Below are 24,866 nucleotides of genomic sequence, written 5' to 3' on the forward strand. Positions count from 1 at the left end.
GAGGACAGCATCAAGGGGGCCATTTTTACCATCACTTTTCTGACTGATGTAGTCAAACAGGGAATGACCTTTAGAATCTAGGTATTTCTGAATCCATCAGAAACTGTTTAAGCTGCCACTCTTTTTGGTTAGCCTCTCCTTACTGCAAACAACAAACAATACAGCCAGAACCGGACTTGTTTCTTATAATGGAGAATCATTTTCAAGGTTATGCATATTTAAAAATAAGAGGGAGGACACCAAAAACAGGGGGCTTTGCTTGCAAATCATATTTACTTATTTACTTCAATAGGGCTGCGCAGATTTCACTGAGGGCACAAACTGGTCTGCAGAATCACTGTTGATGATGCATGAAAAGGCAGAACACTCGGCTTTATTTGTACATAGCCCAGGCTGAGTTTTGCACAGCTGACATTCAGAAAGAGCCTGTTTCATTTGTGAGCTGATCAAATTTGATATGAACTTGTTGGCATACAAGAATCCTGGAACCCCATACCACCATTTTTAAAATGTCACTTCTCAGAGTAGAAGTGGATTTTAAAATGCATCCAAAGTACTGTAGCAAAGCCATAGCCAATAAAACTGGCCCCACATATTGCTCCACACTCTGATGCCAGGGAGTGGTATGGCAGTGAGTGAAAACAGTGGGTAATATAAAAACCCAAAATAAATCCAATTTCTAGAGGCCAGGAGAGTTGGGGCACCGGCAGCTCAGAAGCAGGTCATGTTACACCCATATGTCAAACCAGGATTCTTGTCTAGAAGCCCAGTCTAATCAATAGTGCTTGGTACCTGGATGCAGAGAAGCCCGACTGTCTCCTGACTAGCCAGATCTGCGCTTGGAAGCCCCAAGTGGAATGAGCCTCGACAGGCTCAGCTGGCTGCAGCATGGAGAGATGCAATGAGACAGCCATTTCGCCATGCTTTGCTTGGTGTCACTCGAACCTACTGGAATAGTGTTAAACGAAATGCAAAGCTGGGTGGGCTTTTTAAGGGCTTCAGTCCACTCCAGAGAAAGTCTTGGGGCATTTTTCACATTGTTGAGGCTCTTCTGTGGGACAGCCATGCGGGCATGGGAAATGTTGACAGGAGAATTGGTTCAGTAAGTCAAACCTTTTTCACCACCTACAGCTCAAGGATGCAACAGATAAAGTAGCTCATGGTTGTTGAAACCAAGAGCCATAGCTGGAGAGCTGTCAAATCCCTCCGGGGTCTTCCCCTTCCCAAACCACAGCCATAAGAAAGGAACATGGGGTGCCAGGCAGCAGCAGCCTCAGCCCTGAGTGAGAGTGGGGGAAATGCCTGGTTGGATGCAATCAACTCAGCACTCTAAAGCAGTGGTGTTCCCAGCAGGTCTTGCAGTAGGAGCAAGAAGCCAGGTCCAGGGAGGTGGTACCTCTGGATGATCAATGTTGCCGTGAGTGAACACACCTGCACTCCAGAGCAGAATGCATCTAGAACCTGGCCTTGGCTTTTGGTGAGAGAGCGCAGCACGTCAAGTGAGAGGATATTTGTTGTTCCCTCCCAGATGGTCAGCACCTGTGAAGGAGGAGGGACAGGTTATTGGGATTTCTTACCAATGACAGGAACTCTCAGACTGGTCTCCTCCACACATCCCATAGTGACTGAAGGGTAGAGCTGCTAGGCGTAGAGTCAGGAGAGTGGATGAGCAAGGAGAAGTGGAACTGCTAAGTCAGAAAGAGCAGATGTACGTGGGGGGAGAGCCAGGACTTCACGGTGCTTGCAGAACACGAGGTTAAAGGCTGGGGAAGGAGGACGGGGTTAAAGGCTGGTGGCTAGGGCAGATGGAGTGCTGTGAAGAGCAGACGAGGCTGGGGTTGAATGGGGTACGGGAGGTTGGCATTGCAAAGCCCAAAGAGGAGACAAGGGCTGGAGAGGGAATGAACTGTGAAGGGAGGTGAGGAAGGCTTGTAGGGGAGATGAGAGGGGGGAGACCAAGTTTATGGGAGCAGCCCAAGGGAGGGTGTGAAGCAGGAGGGGTCGGTTCTCTAAGGAAGGAGTGAGTCCATATGAGGGCAAACAGGCAGAGGAAGTCAGTATGTGGCTGACAGCTCAATAGCGCCCCTGGGCAGGAGTCAATCACGAGTGACATGACGGGGAATGGCCCATCAAGACGAGAAGAACAATGACAGACTGGTCAGTTCTATCACAGTGTTAGAGCTCTGTGGTGATGTGGGGTCCAAGAGCAGGGCTGGCAAATGGGCAGAGGACAGCCATGACATTAGGCATGAGCGTACACATTTGGCAATCTGTCTTTGGCAGAGAGCCAGACTGCAGTGCAGCACTGCAAAGGGATGCCTGAGGGGCACCAAGTGAGGAGCTATGGAGAAGAACTGTCGTGCTTAGTTTGTGTTTTCTTACCTGGGCATCTCGCAGTGCGACTGGCAAGCCTGTGTCTTCCATGTAGCCCTGCCCTCCAAAACACTCCAGTCCCTCAGAAATAACAGCAATCGCCTGCAAAACACAGAGCACAAGACTCCAGGATTTGAACTGGAAGATCCAAATTACCCAGATGGAGAAATGGCTCATGCTGTCCTCCATGCTAATTACTATGTTGCAGCCAAACAGTTTTGGGTGCTGATCCTGCAGGGAAAGGGTTAAGTGGGTTATGCTGACTCAGTGAGGCAGGTGACTCGTTACCCTACATGGACATAAAGGGATTTGGAGGGACTCTCTGGGGAGAGGATCTAGGGCAGTGGTTCTCAATCAGGGGTTCATGTGTCCCTGGAGTGACACTGAGGTCATCTGGGGGGTACATCAACTCATCTAGATATTTGCTTAGTTTTACAACAGGCTACATAAAGAGCACTAGCAAAGTCAGTACAAACTAAAATTTCATAGTTACTTGTTTATACTGCTCTATATACTAGACACTGAAATGTAAGTACAAGATTTATATTCCCATTGATTTTATAATTATATGGTAAAAATGAGAAAGTAAATTTTCAGTAACAGTGTGCTGTGCCACTTTTGTATTTTATGTCTGATTTTGTAAGTAGTGTGTGTAGAGCAGGTTGGGAAACGCGCCTAGTCAAAGGGCCACTTGGTCAAAATCTTGAAGTTCAGCAGCTTAGAGTGTCAACTGTGAGAGGCCAACAAGTTGCCCTGAGAAGCAGACAGTAATCCCCATGCTCCATTGATAAATAATGCAAAAAATCGTGCCTGGAAGTAAAGCAATTTGTTTCAAGACAAACACATTACCTCCCTCCCTGGATAAGTGGATCCATTCAAACTTCTGCACACGTTTAGAGAGAGAGAAACAGCAGGGGAGACTTCTATAGAGTTACAGAGGGTCCTGTGGCACCTTTGAGACTAACAGAAGTACTGGGAGCATAAGCTTTCGTGGGTAAGAACCTCACTTCTTCAGATGCAAGAGGTTCTTACCCACGAAAGCTTATGCTCCCAATACTTCTGTTAGTCTCAAAGGTGCCACAGGACCCTCTGTTGCTTTTTACAGATTCAGACTAACACGGCTACCCCTCTGATACTTGACTTCTATAGAGTTAAGGTTGAAACTGAACTTCTACACAAACACAAGCCCCTTTTTCAATTGCTCATAACTGTAGGAAACAAATTCCTTTGGGGAGTGAATTGTCTTTGCTTGGTCTCTGCCCAAAGGAGAATTCTCTTTTTTAATTTAGCAAAATATTTTCAGCCAAGTGCACAGGCATGCGCAGCACATTTCATTAGGGTGTGCACCCAGGGAGTCCCACCCAAGCCCCACCCCCATCCCGATCCACACCCTCCTACTTCCTGTCCCCTGACTGCCCCCCTCAGAACCCCAACCCCCACTGCTCCTTGTCCCCTCACGGGACCCTACCCCCATCTAAGCCTCCATGCTCCTTGTCTCCTGACTGCCCTCCCCTGAGACCCCCCCCCCCGCACTGTAACTGCCTCCCTAGGATCCTGTCCCCTGACTGCCACGACCCTTATCCACACCCCCACCCCGAGACAGACCCCCGGGACTCCCACGCCCCATCCAACCACTCCCTGCCTCCTGACAGGATCCCCAGAACTGGACATCCCCTTGACCAATGACATGATGGCACTTACAGGGCAGGCACTGGGAGCGCCAACCAAGCTGGAGTGCAATGGTGAAAGAGTGCTATGACTGACGTAAGTCAAAGGTCATGTGTAGCGCTGGGGAGGCAGCGATTGGCTGGGCGGGCCCGGGTGGGGGAGTAAGGGGGGGTCTTGGTAGCAGCATGGGGTTCACTGTGTGACACAATTACAACAACTTCGTGCAGCTGCTGGGGAAGTTTGCTGATTGGCAGGGGAGGGGATAAATGGCCTCTTGGAGGAAAAGCCCCTCAGGCAGGCTTGATCTAGGCATGGAGCATGCTTTTCTAGGTCCCTCTGTATCCTATCCCTACCCTCCAGCGAGGACCTAGAAAGCATTACTTTCCCTGGCATAAGGGAACCACAGGGGCTGGAAGCTCCCAGAGCCTACATAGGAGGGGGCTGGACAGCATCCAGGCTTGGGGAGGCTGCTCATTTGCAGCTGGGCCTGGAGTGAAGCCCCTCTGGACAGGTAAAGAAGGGGGAGGGGGGCAAGCTGCAGGCCCCAGCCCAATTTCACTCAAAAGACACAAGGAAGAACTTTTCTTAAAGGAGCTATGTCCTTTGGTTTGCCCCCCTGCCCAGCACTAAGGGAGTCTGGAGCTGGTTTCTCCTGACTGAAGGGGCAACACAGGTCCTGGGGGAAACACCAGGGTGGGCTGAGACTGGCTGGCTCAGTCCTTGAGAAAGCCCCTGGCCCGTACACCCCCCAGAGTCCCCTGGAGCCAACCCAGATGCTGCCTGCCCATCTCCCCCCAGCCCCCTGCCAAGAGGCTGCCCACCCCTCTGCAGCTAGCCCAGAAGCTGCTGTGCCCTGGCTGCTGGTCCCCCGTACCCCAGCTTCCTCTACCCTGAAAATCAGAAAGACTCACTCACCTCTGCCTGCAATCTCCAAGCTGCAGTAGGGGTAGGGGAAACAGCTGATAGGTCCAACTTCACACCGAACAACTGATTGGCTGCAGCCAGCCAAAGGGGTAATGAGGGCTGCTGCAGCATGCTAAATAGCTGATTAGCAGTTGCCAACAGCTGATCTCCCTGGGTGTGCTAAGCAGCCTATTTGTCTATTTGTCCTCCTCCCCGCCCCAAGCCTCCAGCGGGGGAGGGGGAGGAGCAGCCTTCCCAGACCGAGCTCAGGCATGATTAGGGTGTGCCTGGGCACACCCCGTGCGCATGCCTATGGCCAAGTGTACACACACTTTAAAAAACCCACACCACTGTTCCATCTGTTCTGATCAGACATGTGCCTCATTCACCAATCACTGATCGGAACACACCTCTCCCGTGCCCTATAGCTGACCTCCACTCCTCACAATGCAGAGCAATTAATTAACCCACCTGCCCTAACTGGCAGCAGTCATTCCATTGTTCTGCTAGCCTTGCAGGAGCAGGTTTTCCTCTTTCTACCCCAAGCCCTGGACACTGTATTGCTGCTGCAATTTGTATTCTCCCTGTAATTCATTCTTCCGTCCAGCTCAAGGTCAGTGATATGCGGCACAGAGCCCATCCCAGGCTGATCGAATGTGGCCACCCAATACCTGTTTCCCAGTGTAGAGCTTAGCAACTGGCGTCAGCAGCCTGAGAAGATGCAGGTCCTGCTCACTGGCCATCTTGGTCTCCTCTAATCCCAGCAGCCTGGCTATCTCCATGAGCATGAGAAAGGCCCCTCGAGTTTCCACCTGCAGGGAAAGAAGAAGCAGGGAGCGTTCACGTGCAAACCCTATGGGCACAGGCATGCATCAGCCACATCTGACCTTGTACTGGGAGAATTACCTTGAATCACGACCAAGCCCCTGCCAAAGCTGCAGAGGCAAAGGCTGCTCTGCCCAGGTATTGCAGACCAGGTGTGGGGTCCTCGTTCCCTTGGTAGTTCTGTAACCATGGTCCAGTATTAGGAGTGGGACAGTGCCACTTTTTTAGGCTCCATCAGGCACCAGATCAATACTCCTTCCAGGCACCTGATAGAATTCTCAGCTATACCACGACATCACAAGTCCACATCCCACAGGACACAAGATGACATCCTTCCAAAGATGGAAGGATGGCATGGATTGCACCCTCAGCAAGTTTGCAGATGACACTAAACTGGGAGGAGTGGTAGATACGCTGGAGGGTAGGGATAGGATACAGAGGGACCTAGATAAATTAGAGGTTTGGGCCAAAATAAATCTGATGAGGTTCAACAAGGATGGAAGAATCCCCTGCACTGATACAGACTAGGGTTAGTGGCTAGGCAGCAGTTCTGCAGAAAAGGACCTAGGGGTTACAGTGGACAAGAAGCTGGATATGAGTCAACAGTGTGCCCTTGTTGCCAAGAAGGCTAACAGCAATTTGGGCTGTATAAGTAGGAGCATTGCCAGCAGATCGAGGGACGTGATCATTCCCCTCTATTCGGCATTGGTGAGGCCTCATCTGGAGTACTGTGTCCAGTTTTGGGCCCCACACTACAAGAAGGATGTGGAAAAATTGGAAAGAGTCCAGTGGAGGGCAACACAAATGATTAGGGGGCTGGAGCACATGACTTATGAGGAGAGGCTGAGGGAACTGGGATTGTTCAGTCTGTAGAAGAGAAAAATGAGGGGGGATTTGATAGCTGCTTTCAACTACCTGAAAGGGGGGTCCAAAGAGGATGGATCTAGACCAGGGGTCTCCAACACAGGGCCCCCAAAATTGCTTTGCCCCAGGCCCCCTGAATCCTATGGGCAGCCCTGCTATGTCCAGTTTTGGGCCTCCTGCACCCTGACCCCCTGCCCTGAACCCCCTGCCACACCCCACACTCCTCTTGCACCCCATCCCACTGCCCTGAGCCCCCTGCCGCACCCTACACCCTTACTGTACCCCTCACCCCTCCTGCACCCCACACTCCAACTCCCTGCCCTGAGCCCCCACCACACCCCACACCAGAGTTGGGGTCGGAATTTTGGGGAAGGGGTTGGAATGGGGGCAGGGAAGGGGTGGGAAGAGGCAGGGCAGGGGCGGGGCCTCATGGAAGGGGTGGAGTGGGTGCGGGGCTGAGGGCAGCAGCGGGGGAGGTATCAGTAATGTGGCTCTCGGGCCAATGTACTAGTCCTCATGATCATTTGAGTTTGAGACCCCTGATCATTTGAGTTTGAGACCCCTGATCTAGACTGTTCTCAGTGGTATCAGATGACAGAACAAGGAATAATGGTCTCAAGTTGCAGTGGGGGAGGTTCAGGTTGGATATTAGAAAAAAACCTTTTCACTAGGAGGGTGGTGAAGCACTGGAATGGGTTACCTAGGGAGGTGGTGGAATTTCCTTCCTAAGAGGTTTTTAAGGTCAGGCTTGACAAAGCCCTGGCTGGGATGATTTAGTTGGTGTTGGTCCTGCTTTGAGCAGGGGGTTGGACTAGATGAACTCCCGAGGTCCCTTCCAACCCTGATATTCTATGATCTGCAGAGAGGCAGGAGCACTGCAGGTGCAACCACTTGTCAGGACCTGCAAAAACTCGGGCTGATTGCTTGATAAGTGGCTCATTTCCCTGGCAACATGATATTAAGCTTTTCTGCATGCATCTGTTCTGATGTGCTCTGCAGAGGCCATTTAGACCAGCTGGCCATATCACTGTTCTGAGGACAGACTCAGAGATGCTAGAACATCAACTTCTATGTTTGATAGTAATAGCTTGGAGATACAGCTGTCTCTCCCCCACCACCATCACCCTGAAAAAGGATTCTTATATATTAGGTGGGGATGAAAGAGGAACTTGTCCCACCATGGGGCCAAGCATTTGCATGATGTTACATTGCTCAGAGCAAGAAGGAAACGGAAGGTTTGATTGGGTTTGGGGAAGTGAGCAGGGCCCTTTGTATTTTAGATCCTTTTTGGACAATAAGTTTCTGCAGGTTGTTTTTTGGTGATTTACCATAACAAACAATATTTTCTTCTCTGATCTCTGTAAAGTAGAGAAGGACCAAACTGCTAATCCAGACCAAGATTTGAAACCCCTTCCACAGCCCAGCTGGTTCATCAGAGCCAGAGTGCAGGTTCACAGATGGGCAGGATCCCCTGGGAGAATAACATGAAGGGCAAAGGGGTCCAGGAGAGCTGGCTGTATTTTAAAGAATCCTTATTGCGGTTGCAGGAACAAACCATCCCGATATGTAGAAAGAATAGTAAATATGGCAGGCGACCAGCTTGGCTAAACAGTGAAATCCTTGCTGACCTTAAATGCAAAAAAGAAGCTTACAGGAAGTGGAAGAGTGGACAAATGACCAGGGAGGAGTATAAAAATATTGCTCAGGCATGCAGGAGTGAAATCAGGAAGGCCAAATCACACTTGGAGTTGCAGCTAGCAAGAGATGTTAAGAGTAACAAGAAGGGTTTCTTCAGGTATGTTAGCAACAAGAAGAAAGTCAAGGAAAGTGTGGGCCCCTTACTGAATGAGGGAGGCAACCTAGTGACCGAGGATGTGGAAAAAGCTAATGTACTCAATGCTTTTTTTGCCTGTGTCTTCACAAACAAGGTCAGCTCCCAGACTGCTGCACTGGGCAGCACAATATGGGGAGGAGGTGACCAGCCCTCTGTGGAGAAAGAAGTGGTTCGGGACTATTTAGAAAAACTGGACGTGCACAAGTCCATGGGGCCGGATGTGCTGCATCTGAGGGTGCTAAAGGAGTTGGCGGATGAGATTGCAGAGCCATTATTTTTGAAAACTCATGGTGATCGGGGAGGTCCTGGATGACTGGAAAAAGGCTAATGTAGTGCCCATCTTTAAAAAAGGGAAGGAGGAGGATCTGGGAAACTACAAGCCAGTCAGCCTCACTTCAGTCCCTGGAAAAATCATGAAGCAGGTCCTCAAGGAATCAATTATGAAACATTTAGAGGAGAGGAAAGTGATCAGGAACAGTCAGCATGGATTCACCAAGGGCAAGTCACGCCTGACTAACCTAATTGCCTTCTATAATGAGATAACTGGCTCTGTGGATGAGGGGAAAGCAGTGGATGTGTTATTCCTTGACTTTAGCAAAGCTTTTGATACAGTCTCCCCCACAGTATTATTGCCGCCAAGTTAAAGAAGTATGGGCTGGATGAATGGACTGTAAGGTGGATAGAAAGCTGGCTAGATCGTCGGGCTCAACGGGTAGTGATCAATGGCTCCATGTCTAGTTGGCAGCTGGTTTCAAGTGGAGTGCCTCAAGGGTCGGTCCTGGGGCCAGTTTTGTTTAGTATATTTATTAATGATCTGGAGGATGGTGTGGACTGCACTCTCAGCAAGTTTGCAGATGACACTAAACTAGGAGGCATGGTAGATACACTAGAGGGTAGGGATCGGATACAGAGGGACCTAGACAAATTAGAGGATTGGGCCCAAAAAAACCTGATGAGGTTCAACAAGGACAAGTGCAGAGTCCTGCACTTAGGACGGAAGAATCCCATGCACTGCTACAGACTAGGGACCGAATAGCTAGGTAGCAGTTCTGCAGAAAAGGACCTAGGGGTCACAGTGGACGAGAAGCTGGATATGAGTCAACAGTGTGCTCTTGTTGCCAAGAAGGCTAACAGTATTTTAGGCTGTATAAGTAGGGGCATTGCCAGCAGATCGAGGAACGTGATCGTTCCCCTTTATTCGACATTGGTGAGGCCTCATCTGGAGTACTGTGTCCAGTTTTGGGCCCCACACTACAAGAAGGATGTGGAAAAATTGGAAAGAGTCCAGTGGAGGGCAACACAAATGATTAGGGGGCTGGAGCACATGACTTATGAGGAGAGGCGGAGGGAACTGGGATTGTTTAGTCTGCAGAAGAGAAGAATGAGGGGGGATTTGATAGCAGCCTTCAACTACCTGAAGGGGGGTTCCAAAAGAGGACGGAGCTCGGCTGTTCTCAGTAGTGGCAGATGACAGAACAAGGAGCAATGATCTCAAGTTGCAGTGGGGGAGGTCTAGGTTGGATATTAGGAAACACTATTTCACTAGGAGGGTGGTGAAGCACTGGAATGCATTACCTAGGGAGGTGGTGGAGTCTCCTTCCTTGGAGGTTTTTAAGGCCCGGCTTGACAAAGCCCTGGCTGGGATGATTTAGTTGGGAATTGGTCCTGCTTTGAGCAGGGGGTTGGACTAGATGACCTCCTGAGGTCCCTTCCAACCCTGATATTCTATGATTCACACCCAGCTCGCTTCTATAGTCCTCAGTCCTGTTTGTCTGTATATTGTTATTATTTATTTCTATTACAGCAGGCCTAGAGCGCCTGAGCAGGATCAGGGCCCCACTGTGCCAGGTGCTGCACAGACAGAGTGGGAGGCACCCACTGCTCTGAAGTGCTTACAGTCCCCATAGAATTTAAATAATAGAGCACCATGTACTGCACCAGGGATTCCACAAATCATTCAGGGACCATTTTGGACATGGGTGAAACCCACTCGGGTGCTCTGTCCACCTCTACTGGTGCCTGGGTCTCCTGTCAAAGTTAATGAGCCTGCTATGGCCTGGGCTAATGGAGCTGGGTCTTTTAGCTCAGGCCTCTGAGGCTCATGCTTTGAGATCCAGAGGTCCCAGGCTCAATTACATGCCCAAGGGCAAGGTATAACATGCGCTTAGGTTACATGGGCATCCATGTACTTCTAGGAGGAATAGCTCTGCACCTGTCTGCTGTTTGAGCAAATCCAGGCTCCTGCAGAGTGGCTGAATCCCTGCTCAGCTCAGCTCAAATCCTGCTGGAGTACGTGTCACATCCCTGTCTAATGTGCCATGGATCGATACTAGCCAGTTCTGGCAGCCTTGTGCCTAAAGCAGGGTTGAGAGTGTCAGTAACAAAACTCCACAGAGCTCTGACCAGTCTGGTTATGAACAACTGTGGCAGGTGGCCTCGCTGATTAACAGCTCCCTGCAGCAGTGGTGAATCTTTGCCTTGCGGTCTGAGTGAGCGAGCGAGCTAGCTGAGTGTGAGGAAGCCTTACCTCCAGCCGGGCCATGGTTTGCATGTGCAAGGGATGGTCCTTGATGAGCTTCCCAAAGACGACACGCTTGCTGGCATACTCTCTGGCCAGGTTAATCATCCTAGGGACGAAAGGGCAGTCAGGCATGGATAGGGTGACCAGATCAGAGATATAAAATATCGGGACGCAGTGGGTCCGGGCGGGGGCAGCGCGGAGCGGGCAGGGGCCGGGTGGGTGGCACGGGCCGAATCCTTGCTGCTGCCAGGGAGCCCCGCGCCTCTCCCTCCCGCTTGCGGCTGCGGCTCCTTCCCGGTGGGAGGCGCCTCCCGCTGCCCAAGGCCCACCCTGGGCATATGTGGGGTGCGTCCCCCGTGCCTAGTCTCCCTCCCACCAGGAAGGAGCCACTGGAGTGCAGCTGAATGGGAGAGGCGCAGGACGTGCGCCGCATGTGCCCAGGGTAGGCCAGGGGGTGGGAGGCACGTCCCACCGGGAAGGAGCTGAACCCGTGAGCACGAGGGAGAGGCACGGGGCTCACTGGCAGCAGCGGGGATTTGGCCCCACCCCTGCTCTGCGCTGCCCCGCGGGCTGCAGGACTGGAGCAGCCTCCGTGCTGCTCTCCCGGGCCCTGGTGTGCAGCGGCCCGGGGGCTGGGCAGGAGCCCTCTGGTGCGGCGGGGGGCTCAGAGCTGATCCCCTCCCCCCCCCGGTCTCCCTCCCTTTGCCCGCCTGCCCGGTGCCAGGGTGCCGGAGCTGACTCACCAGCTCCAGGATCCAGGCACCGCCACCACCCCCATCCCTCCTGGCTTGCGCTGCCATGCAGCTGCAAGCCTGGGAGGCAGGAGGAATGCTGCGTGGTTGGGGAAGAGGTGGGGCCAGGGCGGGGATTTGGGGAGGGAGCCAATGGGGGATGGAGGGGGCGGAGCAAGGGTGTGGGGGGGGGCGAGAGTCCCTCTGGGAGGGCAAAATTTTTTATTTGTCCAGTGTCCTGACCAAACATTGTTCAGGACGCGGGACAAAGAAGCAAATATCGGGACAGTCCCGATAAAATCGGGACATCTGGTCACCCTAGGCATGGAGGGTTAGTGGCTGCAGCTTTTACATTCCCATATATATTAAACCCATTTCCTAACTTCCCCTTTGAGCCATTCACAGCTTGGGGATGCAGAATAACCCTGCCATGGCAGATGGAAGTGATACTGTATAGTCAGCCTAGGAGACAGCTAACCCGCAGCAGTGCTTACTTTTCCCCATCACCCCAGCAAACCTCTTCCTGCTCACTTGCCTGTTGTCAAGTGCTGAAGGCTGGAATGCTGTTGCCTTGGTAATACTGTTTAGGTTGCTCAATGCATCTGTCCTTGGACTAGCAGCTCATGCAGCCTGCTAATTTAGCAGACCTCGATGTTACTTATAAAGAGAGCGCACAGGCACAGGGTGACAAAGGCACTCGGCCTGGTGTATTGCCCTCAAGTTGCAGTCCTAGCGCCCTGGCTCCATGGTTACAGGTATGCTAACACCAGTGCCTGTGGCAAGGAGTGGCTCAGTCAGCAGCAAGAGTCTCTGCTGTCCCCTAGGCCATACAAAGGGTTAAGGCAAGGGACCCTGACATTTATAGCCTGAGACAAACAACTTACCTACCACCCTGCCAGTTTCTTGACACGTTTGTTACCTCCCCTTGTGCCTGATATCTCAGACACAACATCCCTATTCATTGTTCTGTTAAACCATCTGCTCTTGTACAAGATTGGGATGTATCCGTACTAGCCTTCTGAAAGGTATTTGCATAAATATTTAGTGTGTTATTCTTTTGCCAAGGCCAGGCCTACAGCCTTTGGTTCAGGCCTCAAATCTGGCACCAGGCCCAGTGCTTCAGGCTCTCTATTACACCACCTAGCTCCCGGTTGTTCTTAGTAATCATGCTTAGGATGGTAGTGCCAAAGGCCCAACTAAGAAGGGGGGCTCCTTGTGCTAGGCACTGTACTGAGTAGTGGACAGTCCCTGCCCCGAACAGCATCCAGTCTCAGCAGATCAGACAGATGCGGGCTGAGAGGAGGCAGAACATGCCAGTCGAATGAGCCGTGCACTAGCAGCACATGGCATGTTAGTGCCGTGAAAGAGAGGGGGCAGGGGAGAGGAGAATAAGAGGCAGGCATGGAGTGCCGCTAAAGGGAAGAACGGGTGAGGGAGGGGAAGGGGAAGGGGAGGGTTGGAGCAAACAACCAATCAGCACAGAGCAGAGAAAGTCACCGAAGGTCCTACAGAGTTAGCTGGAATGTCCAGAGGTGCCTGCCTTGGTGGCTTCTGCCCATGCCCACTGGAGTCTCTGGCTGGCTGTCTTCTCCCCAAGGCCGTATGGCAGGGATGGGGACAGGCAGCGCCTGGGTCCTAGCACAAAGTCTCTCTGGAGGATGTTTCTGGCCCCCAGTCCAGCCCCAGTAGATGCTTTGAGAGGTCTAACATGGCTCTGGCATGTCAGTCTCAATGCCAGCTCAGCCAAGAATTGCTCAGGTGATGCTGGCCTGATCCTCAATGAGAACAAGTGTCAGTGATTAGTTCTAGGTAGGCCAAGGGCTTGAGTCCAGCTTCTGCTGCGACCATCCCTCAGGTCCCTGGGAAGTTTGTCATGCTCTTTCCCTCCACACCTGCTAGTTCACATCTTCCCACCACCTCCTGAGCTCCTACCCTGAGTGGATGCTGACATGCCTACCCAATCCCACCAGGAGGGACAGGAGTGACAAACCCTTCTCTTGCACTCCCTGGCTGTCCCAGCAACACCAGTAGGAGAAACAGCCAGTCCCTGAGCCACTGCTGGCTCCCCACACCTGCATGCACACGCCACATTCATCCCTGGTGCTCCTGCACTCCTCCCTTCCCAACCTCACCCCTGACTCGGGGGAGGTGACAGCGGTGTCTTCTCTCCACCGCTCCCCAGCAGTAGGGACATGAGTGGAACCTCCACTATCCCCCCATTTGGATCCAGCTGGGCTCCCACGTATTCATAGGTGGCTGGTGCCCTGTTGTGCCGGATGCTTGTCCATCTCTGACTGGGGCCCTGGGGCGCTGCTATAACACCAGCAGCAGCCAGTGTGGCTCAGGATCTAGCTTGAGCTGCTACATGTCCCGCTGACAGCAGAGCACTTGGGAGCCCTCCCCGGGTGGAAAGTCAGTGGAGCTTTGTCAATTTACATTTCTTCACCTGAAGAACTATTGATGGGAACAATGTACATTTGGGGGCATTCTTTACGACTCTTAAGACAGGAGGTTGCCCAGCAAGTGTGGCCTCTTGCATAGGCTCTGCTGCACATTATTATCTGCCCTGCTGTACTGCCTAGGACCCCCCTCTGGTAGGCACTTACAAACACAGAGCTAAGAGGCGGACCCTGCCCCAAGCAGCTCACAAGCTGAGCCAACATTAGGAAGTCCTACTTGAAACAAAAACAGCAAATAGGAAGTTTGAAAGCCAGGATGTTGTGAGATAGAAACAACCTTCTCCTCCCACTTCCCTGCATCACTTAGCTCCCAGACACGGCCCCACCACAGCACGCAAAGCTGAGCCCCTTTGTCCGCCTGGCTGCTCCCCAAGGGGCATGGAGATCCATGTGGGCTTCACCTCCTCATGCCAGCCACTGCAGAGATGACATTGTGGATCCTAGTTATGGTCAACATGTTGGCAATGGAGGCCACACCCCGACCCTCTGCAGAGATCTGAAAGCATCAAGGAACAAAGGCTAGAATAAATCCCCCCAGGAATCTCTTTGGAAGCGGAGTGTGTCAATGGGCTGGTGGAAATGGACTCTTCCCTCCATCTCAATCTGCCTCAGTCACCTGAAAAATCTGACTTTTTGCCTTGAAAGCCCCACCCTCGTGTCACCGTGTGTGTCTGCCAGCCCAGCCCATTGAGTAGGGGAGAGCCGCCTGATCTCTCCACTGCTGCCCCTTGCATACCCGATGTGCCTTGGATCCATCCAGCAGCAGCTCAGCTGTCGGCACCTGCCTTGTCCCCAGCTTCTCCTTCAGCCTTTGCACCTCAATGCCATTCAGCTTCCCCTCCTTATCTCGCACCTCCAAGAAGAACAGGGACAGGCCTCTGGAGCCCTATGTAGAAGGACATGTGAGAGATCCCTTCACTGCAGGGAGTTCTACATAGGCTGAATGAGGAGTATTTGGCTGTGATGAAGAATGGAAGGGGAGGAAAACAATTTCTCTGCCACCTTCCCGGGCTCCACTGGGAAACTCACCTGTTCTACACGTCCCTGAGCATCCATGATCCTTGCCAGGGTCAGCGTCATGTCTGAATCAGTGGCTGATGTAAACCATTTAAAGCCGTAGAGGCAATATGTGCCATCTGGCTGCTCTCTGGCCACTGACTCTGTGCCACTAGCTGCAAGAAAAGAGCACAAGATCTTGACTTTAGGGGAAGCATCTGTGACAGGCAATTCTGGCTTGTGGCTTAAGCAGCACCTCTTTGCTCTGCGCTGTCAAGATGAAACACGGATCAGCAACTAATCCTCTTCACTGTCCTTGGGTGAAGTGCAACCAGGGTGAAATACTCACACCTCCATAGAAAAGGAGCCCAGCTAGAGTGTTAGCAGCTCAGACCAATTGCTCCAGGTTAACAGCAAATACTGGCAGCACTGATAGGAGAGGAATGAGCTTGACTTATAGGCATAATGATGCAACACTACCACGGCTCCCATTCCACCAAGAATGGCAACGGGCACTCTGTACCCAGGAGCCCTGCAGTCTTGCCTCGCCCAACAGTGTTCACTCTTCAGCTGGCCCTTTCATTTCTCCCAGCAGGGAATTACACCTAACCTTCCAGGATCTGCTGAGGGGAACACTCCCCTCCCAAAGTCCTCTGTCTCCAATATGCAGCACTGAGGTTTCTCTGCATCCTTAAAGCCCCATATCGCCAACATTTGCTTGGGAACAAGAGAAGAGGACTAGCATTTGAAACAGGGTCTTCCAGAGTTCTCTGTCCCATCACAACAGATGCTGGCTAGAACACCTCTGCTGCCTGTGTTCAGGGCTGAGCTTCTAGAGGTGGGTGCAGGGCATTCTCTGTGGAGGGTCCGTGGCTCTAGACAGCTGAGTGGGTGTGTGGTAGTGGCCTGGAAGATCTGTTTTGTTGTGTGTTGATGGCAACAAGAGAGATTGTCAGACCATCTGGGGGCGCAGGGGGTGTCAGATGCATGGTTTCCCTTGGTTTTAATCCACTACATGGTTTTGAAAACAGCCCCAATTGTTTTACGTTATTGTTAACACGGCCTACTGTGGTCTTATCGGCCTTGTCAGTTATTAAAGAAATGCGGCCATACAGAGCGCTTCCACTGGAGCCACTTTCAACCTGTGACACTTACCAACATCAGAGCCTCCTTTGCGTTCCGTCATCCACTGGCCAGAGGTCCAGAACTTCTTGGGGTCGCGTGATGTCAGGTGGCCAAAAGCTTTCGCTAGGGGCCCGGAAATACCCAGAGACTGTTGCGGGGGGAAGAAAACCAAGAATTTCATGAGAGAAAGATCCAGAAAGGCAATCTACATATTTCACTGACCACACTCATAGAGGGGGTGGGGAGAGGATTTCACCTTCCTCTGAGGCATCGGAGATCAGCCACAGCTAGTTACAGGACACCAAACAGGCTGGCCCAGCTCTCTGAGGTGGTACAGAGAATCCTATTTCCAGATGCCTGCCTGGGTCTTGCTCACGTGCTCAAGGTCACACTGATATCCAGAGTTGAGGTTGGAAAGGAGTTTTTCCCTAAGTGAGATTGGCAAGGGCTTTGGGGTTTTTTTCCACTTCCTTCTGCAGCATGGCACATGGATCACCTGTTGGGACCACCTGGGCATATCCCACCTAATCAATTTCCTGCCATTGCAGGGCCTCGGGCACTGGTGGCATTTCAGTGTCTCCCGTTCTCTCACTGTGACACACAATTTAGGATTGAAATGCTTTAGTCTAAGTAGTCTCCATAGAGGCATCTCTGGGTGGGGATGGCGCCCTGAGACATACAGGAGGTCAGACTAGGTGATCTAATGGTCCCTTCTGGCCTTAAACACTGTGAAACAATTGCCTTCACAAGCTGCAGAGGGTCATCCAGGAACCTGTCCCTGGGTCAGAATAGGCAAACTCCAACCAGGGCAGGGAATCTTTCAATGTCCTGAATCCCTGTATGTCTGGTGACTGCTGCAGAGAGTCTCGGAAATGGCCCAGCGTGTCCATGGGAGAGGGCTGACAGTAGCATTGTACAGAAATAAGATCCAGACTCCATTACACAGGGACATGTCCTGGGAGGTGCTGACGTCAGGGGGAGCGCCTTCAGCTCCCCCTGACTTCAGCCTCTCTAGAGATTTGGCCCAAGAGTTTCCCCAGCAGCCTGTGCACCAGGGTACAATGTACATCACCAGCACACAGCAAGCTGGAGGGAGGACAAGGCCCTTAGGATTATTTGCTCACTGTACAAAGGCCAAACTATGCTGGTGAGCTCAGGGCCTGATTCTCCCCTGCTCTGTACCTTGTGTAGGCACAGACACCTGTGCAAACCCAGCCAAGTCCTCAGCCCAGGAAAATCAATGGAGCTCAGCTAATTACACCAGTTGAGGATCTTGCCATGGCATTTAGCACCCACTTTGCCCAAGTGTAAATGATTGAAGGGGGGAGGGATAGCTCAGTGGTTTGCGCATTGGCCTGCTAAACCCAGGGTTGTGAGTTCTAATGCTTGAGGGGGCCATTTAGGGATGTGGGGCAAAAATCTGTCTGGAGATTGGTCCTGTTTTGAGCAGGGAATTGGACTAGATGACCTCTTGAGGTCCCTTCCAACCCTGATATTCTATGAACAAGATGCAAGGCAATGGAGAATCAGGGACTCATGGCCTTGAAATGAAAGTGGCTGGAAGACTTATTATTTGCATTACAGTAACAGCTAGAGCAGTGGTCACCAATTGGTCAGTCACAATCAACTGGTCCATCCTAGAGGATCTCCCAGTCCACCCTAGCCATGCTGCCTTTGCAATGAATGCAGACACCTGCAATGAAATAGCCTGTGCTGATTAATGACTAGCTGCTTTCTTACCTCAATGACTTTAGCTGCTCCATCAGTCATGGCCAGCGGGCAGGTGAAGAGGCCAGCAGAAGGTGCATATAGGTACAGCTTGGCAACCTGTTGCACACGGCTACCAAAAAAAGAAATCAGGGATAAACATGCCCCACAGCAATTCAGCTGTAGCAAGGAGAAAGGTTCCCAATATGGAGAGAGAAGTGGGTGCAGCCATAAAAACTGGAGAGTATCAGGGCTACCCAGCTCTGCGAGTAGAGGAGGAACAGTCTCCAATCCAAACCTGTTTGTGACAGAGAGAGCAGGAACCAGAGTCCTGGCCCAAAGGCTGGTAGAACCAGGACACAAATGAGCCCCAGGCTTGTGCCCTGGTAGATAGCATGCAATGAGTGCAGTTCTAGAGCATGGTAATAACTGAGAGCTCTCTCTTGGGGCTGGAGCTCCTCAAAATTACCGGTGAGCCAGATCCAGCCCTGTGTTATTCCAGTTTTATGTCCAAGTATTCCAGTGCAGTGTGTGTGTGTGTGTGTGTGTGTCAAGCTGGAGTGTGTGGGTGAGTTAGGCCCCCGGAGCAATGAAGGAGCATGGTGACATGATAGAAGATTATGAAAAATTATAGGCAGTGAAGACTGATTGATAATGAGGTGGTGTGTTACAGTGGGCAGAAACACTGCTGTTCTTTCTGGCGGGGTAGGGGTGAGTCTGCCTATACAGCATTTATTACCCATGAGAAGACAGGGGACCCAATCCTGTGATGTGCTGAACATCAACCTTCGAAGCTTAACCTGCAAGAGGCGCCCAGCACCATGCACAGGATTGGGCCCTAGAAGGTGCACATGCTTGAGACTGTGGAGTGGTTCTGATACCCATATGGTTACCTCCAGATGGAGTATTTCCTCTCGTAGGCCTCAGCGATCAGCCCCTCCTCCGCTGCAATCTCCTTCATCCTCTTCCAGGCTGGGCAAGTGACAATGTGGTCCACACGCCGCCCCCAAGCATCATAGTGCTGCAGTGCAGGAGGATTCAACTCGCACTCACGCCCCAGAGAGTCAATCTCGGCCGCCACACGGGCCCCAAACCTCTCCAGATCCAGACTCACCTTCTCCAGCACCTGCAAGGCAGCCCCACGGAGACCTCAGAACACACTCGGTGGGGTGAGGAACCTGCAGGCAGTCCCTAAAATATCTGTCAAAGCAAAGGATGGAACCTGTTCCTGGATGGCACTAACCATCTCTTTGCCCATCCTGTCCCCTCTGGCCTGCTCTTTGATGGCATCTCTTACGAGTTGGGACAGCAGCCTCTCTCTTAGCCTAGGATCAGAGTGTCACTCCACTGTCACACTGCCTCCATGCTCCCCTCTCGCAAAGCAAATCACCCTGGCTGCCCCTCTGGATTTTCCAGAAGACAACAGAGCTTTACCATCCACCAGACCCTGAGAGAGCAGCACACAGGCACTCATTTACTGACAACAGGGACCCTAGCGGGAGAGTCTGCCAGCGCCATCTGGAGAGGAAGGAGCAGTTACCGCTCCATTTGATGAGGAAAGGAAGATGGTTCAGTAGTTTGGGCCCTAGCCTGGGACTTGGGGAACCTAGGTTCCATTCCCAGCTCTGCCAGTGACTCCCTGTGTGGACCTGGACAAGTCACTTCTCCCTGTGCTTCAGTTCCCATCTATAACATGGGGATCAGGCTGCCCTATCTCACAGAAGTGTTGTGAGGCTAAGTACTGCCAAGCTTGTGAGACACGCTGGTACTAGGGTAACAGGGGCCGCTGGGACTGAGCCTCTTAGCCAAGTCACTGGAAGCCCATCAACTGTAGGAGCCAAGGGTGACAACTTGCTGTCACCAGGGGAAGGAGCTCTAGAGAGGAAGCCAGGAGAGATCCCAAGACACTGTGACCCCAATGGAAGTACAGATACCAGGGATAGGAAGTAACTTGGGGGTGTAAATAAAGGTACCAGACCCTAGGCCACGGACATGGTCTACATTAGAACCCAGTGGAGTAGGGTGAGCCTGGGTTCCCCTAGCCCCCTGCCTTGGGACTACAGTCATTAGGCAGAGCGGATCTTGACTCTTGCCATTGGGCAATGATACTGGGGACTATAGCCACTAGGCAGAGTGGCCTTGGACACTTGGGGCACCCAGGCAGCCCCTGACAAGGGCCTCTTAGGGCCAGGTGGCTTCCATGACCCCTAAACAGGCCTGTGCCTTACAGGCACAGTCTAAGAATCCAAGTTGCATGTGCTTCACTGTTCTGGAATTTGCTTTGGAAATGCAAGAGCCCTGGGTCTCGGTAGCTGTTAATCTCAGTCGAGAAGCAGAGCAGGACCTCACTAAGCAAGTCTCCAAACGTTGCCAGGCATCTCACTAGGCAGGGACATTGGAGGTAAAACATGATCGTGAGCTTGCAGCAAACCCCAAGTGCACTGCTCTGTTCACCTCCAAGTAACAGTGCCCCCCACCCCCGCCTTCCAGGAGGGAGAGACCGGCAACCTGCCTGGTAATTTACACGCACTCCAAATGGACCTGCCACAATTAGCTTTGTAATTCAGGATGTTGCCCAAGAGTTCTAATAGGCTCTTTGCCTACCACCTAGTAGAAAGAGATCACTGCCCCTGCATTTGTGACCATAGACTATAACATCCCAGCAGCATCTTAATGCTGCACTTCCACTAGGATCATCCACTAACCATCTAGTCCAAAGCAGAATTCACTAACTGCCATACAGCCTCATTCAGTGCTTAACCGTATTCAGTGCTCGGACAGCCCAATGGTTGGTGTGTTAGAAATGCTTTAAGACAGAGATGATAGAGAGGTGATCCCTTATGCTACAGGTCATTTTACAGAGAGATGGAGGAGTTCCATCTCTTTCGGTGATGGGGAAGCTCAGCAATGCAGAAACCAAGTGTTCACAAATCTGTATCATCACTTCTACAGTCAGATATGTTTCCACCACTAGAAACAGAATAAGCTTCCCTAGAAAGAGATGGGCTCCCCCAGCACCAACAATAAGCACACATAGGAACACAGGACTGGAAGAGACCTCTTGAGTCACCGAGTCCAGATTCCAGCTATTGCAGGCAACCTCATTATATAATCCTGATGAGAAACTTATCAAACTCCATTTTAAGACTAGTTAGGTTGTTTGGCCCCACTACTCCTACTGGAAGGCTGTTAAATTCAATGGTAGCCATCATGTTTTCTTTGCATTGAAAGAAGACATTTAAGCTCACAGCTGGGAGCTACAGGGGACTTCATTGCAGCTGGACTTTGCAGCCAAAGAGAACATACACTTTCTTCCAGTTGCCAGAAATCATGATAGAGTACCTGGAATCAACAGATCTTCCACCACCACCACCACCCTAAGAGCATTCTTTGTTAATCACCTCTGAACACAGCTGCATGGAGACTCAGGCTCCAGTGTGGTATTTGGATGGCACGTGCAGAGCTTCACACACTCCTGTACAATTTCCTGTCTCATGCAGCAATCACCAGACCCCTGTTGCATTAAGTAAGGGGTCTTTAAGCTTGGATCTTCCCTTTCAGTAGTGGGACAACACTGCCTCTCTGTGGCCAAATATGTAACTGTATGAAATATCTTGCAGCGATTTGCTGGATACTGTCCCAGCCACTTTCTCTCTTCAGAGGAGAGCTCTCACACCAGGGGACACACATCAGAATGAAAGCATGAATCCATCAGCTCTTCAGGGGGCTTCAAAATATTCTTGCCACAGGTGCCAGTAAAGAAGGTGTTCATGTTTAACCAGGGCATCCTCCTTCTCAGGCCCTGTTCATACACCTGATCTGGCAGCATTGTTGCAATGCTGTCTTTGTGACACCTCATCCTTCTCTTTAGCAACAGGCACAGCTGTCAAAAAAGCAAATCCCCAAAGCAGGCATTACAGTGTTACAGACACAGGACTATGGCTTTATGGCAGGGTCAAGCGAAAGAATAGACCAAACAGTGACAGAAAGAGCTTCAGATCAATCACTGAGGGCCAGATTCTCCCACCCTTTTCACCCTGAGTAATACCTAGCTTTAGAAACAATAAGATGACTTGCAGTGGAACAAATCAGAGTCAAGTGCTACTCAGCATGGGTAACAATGGAAGGATCTGGCCCCCAATAGCTGAAAAACTACAATAGCCCGTGGAGCCAGTGCATGCCCCCTTTTATAGGGGGAATAAGCCACACTCCCCATTCCTTCTCTGTCCCATCCCCAAACTTCACTGGGGATTCCTACAGAGCTGAGCTCAATGATACAAAGAGAACATCAATCACCCTGCATAAGGTCTGCAAATCCAGCCCCCATCTGCAGTGACCCCATACAATGCCAAGCTCTGGCCTTATTGTCCAAGGGCAAACACAAAGCCTAGTGACTGATATTGCAGGAGGGCAGACACAAGAACTCCTGAGCATTCATTCCAGTGGCAGACTGAAATGGACACATTCTTCCTCCTGAGGGGAACTTCTTTAAGTGTCCTGCTCGCAAAGTGTAGTTAAATTAAGAGCAAGAGAAACAGAATGGCTTAGCAGGGTTTGCAGGCATCTCAGTGCCTATTCTCCTGGAAATTTTCACTTCAATGCAGACTTAACTCAGGCCCACCTGTGGATCTTCCCCTTAACACTCTTTGTGTTCACACATCTGCTCTCCTCTATCAGTCCTATACAGTGAGGTACCTCTCCTTGAGCTCTACATCAGACCCCAGCGTAGCAATTAACATAGAACCGCAGGACTGGAAGGGACCTTGCTAGGTCATCTAGTCCAGTCCCCTGCACTCATGGCAGAACTAAGTATTATCTACATGTATTACTACCCTGAGGTAACTGCAGTGACAACAGAGTCATAACAATCAAGACATGATGGTCTTCCAATCCCTTCCCATAAGTCCCGTGACCAGAAATCAATCGCTTCTCCTCTGCTTTGTCATTTCTTCAGCTTCACACAACTCTGGTGTTTGACATGGGGAGAGGGATAGCTTGGTGGTTTGAGCCTTGGCCTGCTAAACCTGGGGTTGTGATCTCAATCCTTGAGAGGGGATCTGGGGCAAAAATCAGTACTTGGTCCTGCTAGTGAAGGCAGGGGGCTGGACTTGATGACCTTTCAGGGTCCCTTCCAGCTCTATGAGATAGGTATATCTCCATATATTTTTTTTTTACAACAATGTCCACTACCAAGTCTGTGCAGGAGCCTGTAGCTACCAGAGCAGGCAGACAAATTGTCCCACAACATCCTGCAAATGTGAGCATACAGCAGCACAGAGAGACATGGTGCTGTGAACCCTGGGATACATGCCCAGATAGCTGCATTGTTTGTCAGAGCCAGATGCAGCACCAGTGCTGATGGGGGGCATGACAACACAACAATGTAGTCATCCTGGGTTAGGCTACCATGGGTTAACTTAGCCCCTGATTGTTTACTCCATGCTTGGCATGCAGTGAAGGCATTAATAGCCTAACAGAACAGAGGAGTCATGTCTCACCCAAACCTACCCAAAAGACTCTGTTAAACCCTTTTCACTTCTGCTGGAACATGCTCATGTCCCATCACCATTTTTCATCACAACTTCAAGACAAATGAATGGATAGTCAGAAAGCACCAGTAATCCACCTGTGCATGATATATGGTTCAGCAATAAAGGAGCTAAGGGATCAGTGATATACAGGGTTTTCACTCTGCAGCAGGAGAGCTGGAACAATTTGGATAGTGCGGGTAGGGTGACCAGACGTCCCGATAAAATCAGGACTGTCCCGATATTTCGCACTCCTGGTTGTTTGCTTTTGCTCCGCCAGCAGGACTCCGCCTTCTTTTCTTTTTTTTTTGCTCTGCCAGCGGGACTCCCCCCCCATGTGTCCCGATATTTTCTTCATCCCATCTGGTCACCCTAAGTGTGGGTGCTGAGAGCCATTGAACCAAACTGTAAACCCTCAATATAATGGAAACCACTTCAAGCCAGTGGGTGGAGCAGCACTCCCAGCACTGCAAATTCCAGCACCTATGCTCTGCAATGCCCACAGACTGAAAAGGTGTCCACAGTCTCAGCAATAGGGGGTTGTACTGCACACACAACACATACACAAACAGGTCAAACCTGGAATGGCAGGTGTGTTTTCAAGTAACGCTGAAGAAAAGCATCTTCTAGGTACTGGTTTCCAATCCTGGGTTGCTCTTGGAAAAAGGTCCCAATTTCAGTCCTGGCAAAGGGCACCTTCAGCTCTAGTAAGGTGCATTTGTCCCAGGTCTCAGCTTTCTGACTCTGACCTGCAGACATCTTGGTTCCTCTACAGCTCAACTTTGAGCACTGAGGCAGGAAGCAGCCCAGCTTCCACAGCTTGTGATTGGTGCCAGGGCTCCACGTAGGTAAGCGACTGACAAGCCTGACCCTGCAAAACATGAGAGTGGGTTAGTCCAATTGCTGGTGTTCAGACCTGCCCTGGGTTCAATACTCAGTCCACGACTGTGTCTGCATTTAATCGCAGGATCCCTTCAGTGGCTCAGGAAGGAACGCTTCTTGTTTCCCCTCCCTCTGGGGTTGGGTTTCCAGCAGCTACTGGCTGCATAGTGGAGGAAAGGTCAGGGGGAGGGAGAAGAGAGAAGCACCAATAAGGGTGCATGTGTGCAACATTTATGCTGGCTCTTCTTGCCTGTCTGCCAAATCACTGATTTGAACCCGCCTATTTGTGACACTCCCAGAGCTGGGGAAGCCACATGAAGTTCTCAGAGCTGGGGACTACCGAGAATAGTATGTGATGTGATAGTCTGCAAATAAACAAAGTACACACAATTAGAGAGATGAAGAGGGGAAATACCACCACCACCAAGGTACTGAACCAAAAACCCAGCC

The 24,866-nt window shown here is 51.2% G+C and overlaps 1 protein-coding gene across 2 annotated transcripts in view; it reads right to left on the reverse strand.

The window, feature by feature from the left end:
- The window catches only part of LOC117887982 (acyl-CoA dehydrogenase family member 11-like), a 31,464-nt gene extending 6,887 nt beyond the window's left edge, over positions 1-24,577 (reverse strand). Inside the window, exons 1-11 of one of the 2 annotated variants that reach the window (XM_034790905.1) lie at positions 24,114-24,576; positions 18,900-19,132; positions 18,040-18,139; positions 16,330-16,447; positions 15,208-15,350; positions 14,915-15,064; positions 14,580-14,674; positions 10,995-11,094; positions 5,616-5,756; positions 2,383-2,475; positions 1,432-1,539 (exon numbers count right to left, since the gene is read on the reverse strand). In XM_034790905.1, the coding sequence (XP_034646796.1) occupies positions 1,432-1,539; positions 2,383-2,475; positions 5,616-5,756; positions 10,995-11,094; positions 14,580-14,674; positions 14,915-15,064; positions 15,208-15,350; positions 16,330-16,447; positions 18,040-18,139; positions 18,900-19,132; positions 24,114-24,416 (1,584 nt within the window). In that variant the 5' untranslated portion in view covers positions 24,417-24,576. Of the gene's footprint in view, positions 1-1,431; positions 1,540-2,382; positions 2,476-5,615; positions 5,757-10,994; positions 11,095-14,579; positions 14,675-14,914; positions 15,065-15,207; positions 15,351-16,329; positions 16,448-18,039; positions 18,140-18,899; positions 19,133-24,113 lie in introns of both variants that reach the window. The other variant, XM_034790906.1, reaches the window with a different exon arrangement.
- Positions 24,578-24,866: the final 289 nt, after the last annotated feature.

The sequence above is a fragment of the Trachemys scripta genome, chromosome 15 (genome assembly GCF_013100865.1).
Source record: "Trachemys scripta elegans isolate TJP31775 chromosome 15, CAS_Tse_1.0, whole genome shotgun sequence".
In the NCBI taxonomy this organism is placed as follows: Eukaryota; Metazoa; Chordata; order Testudines; family Emydidae; genus Trachemys; species Trachemys scripta.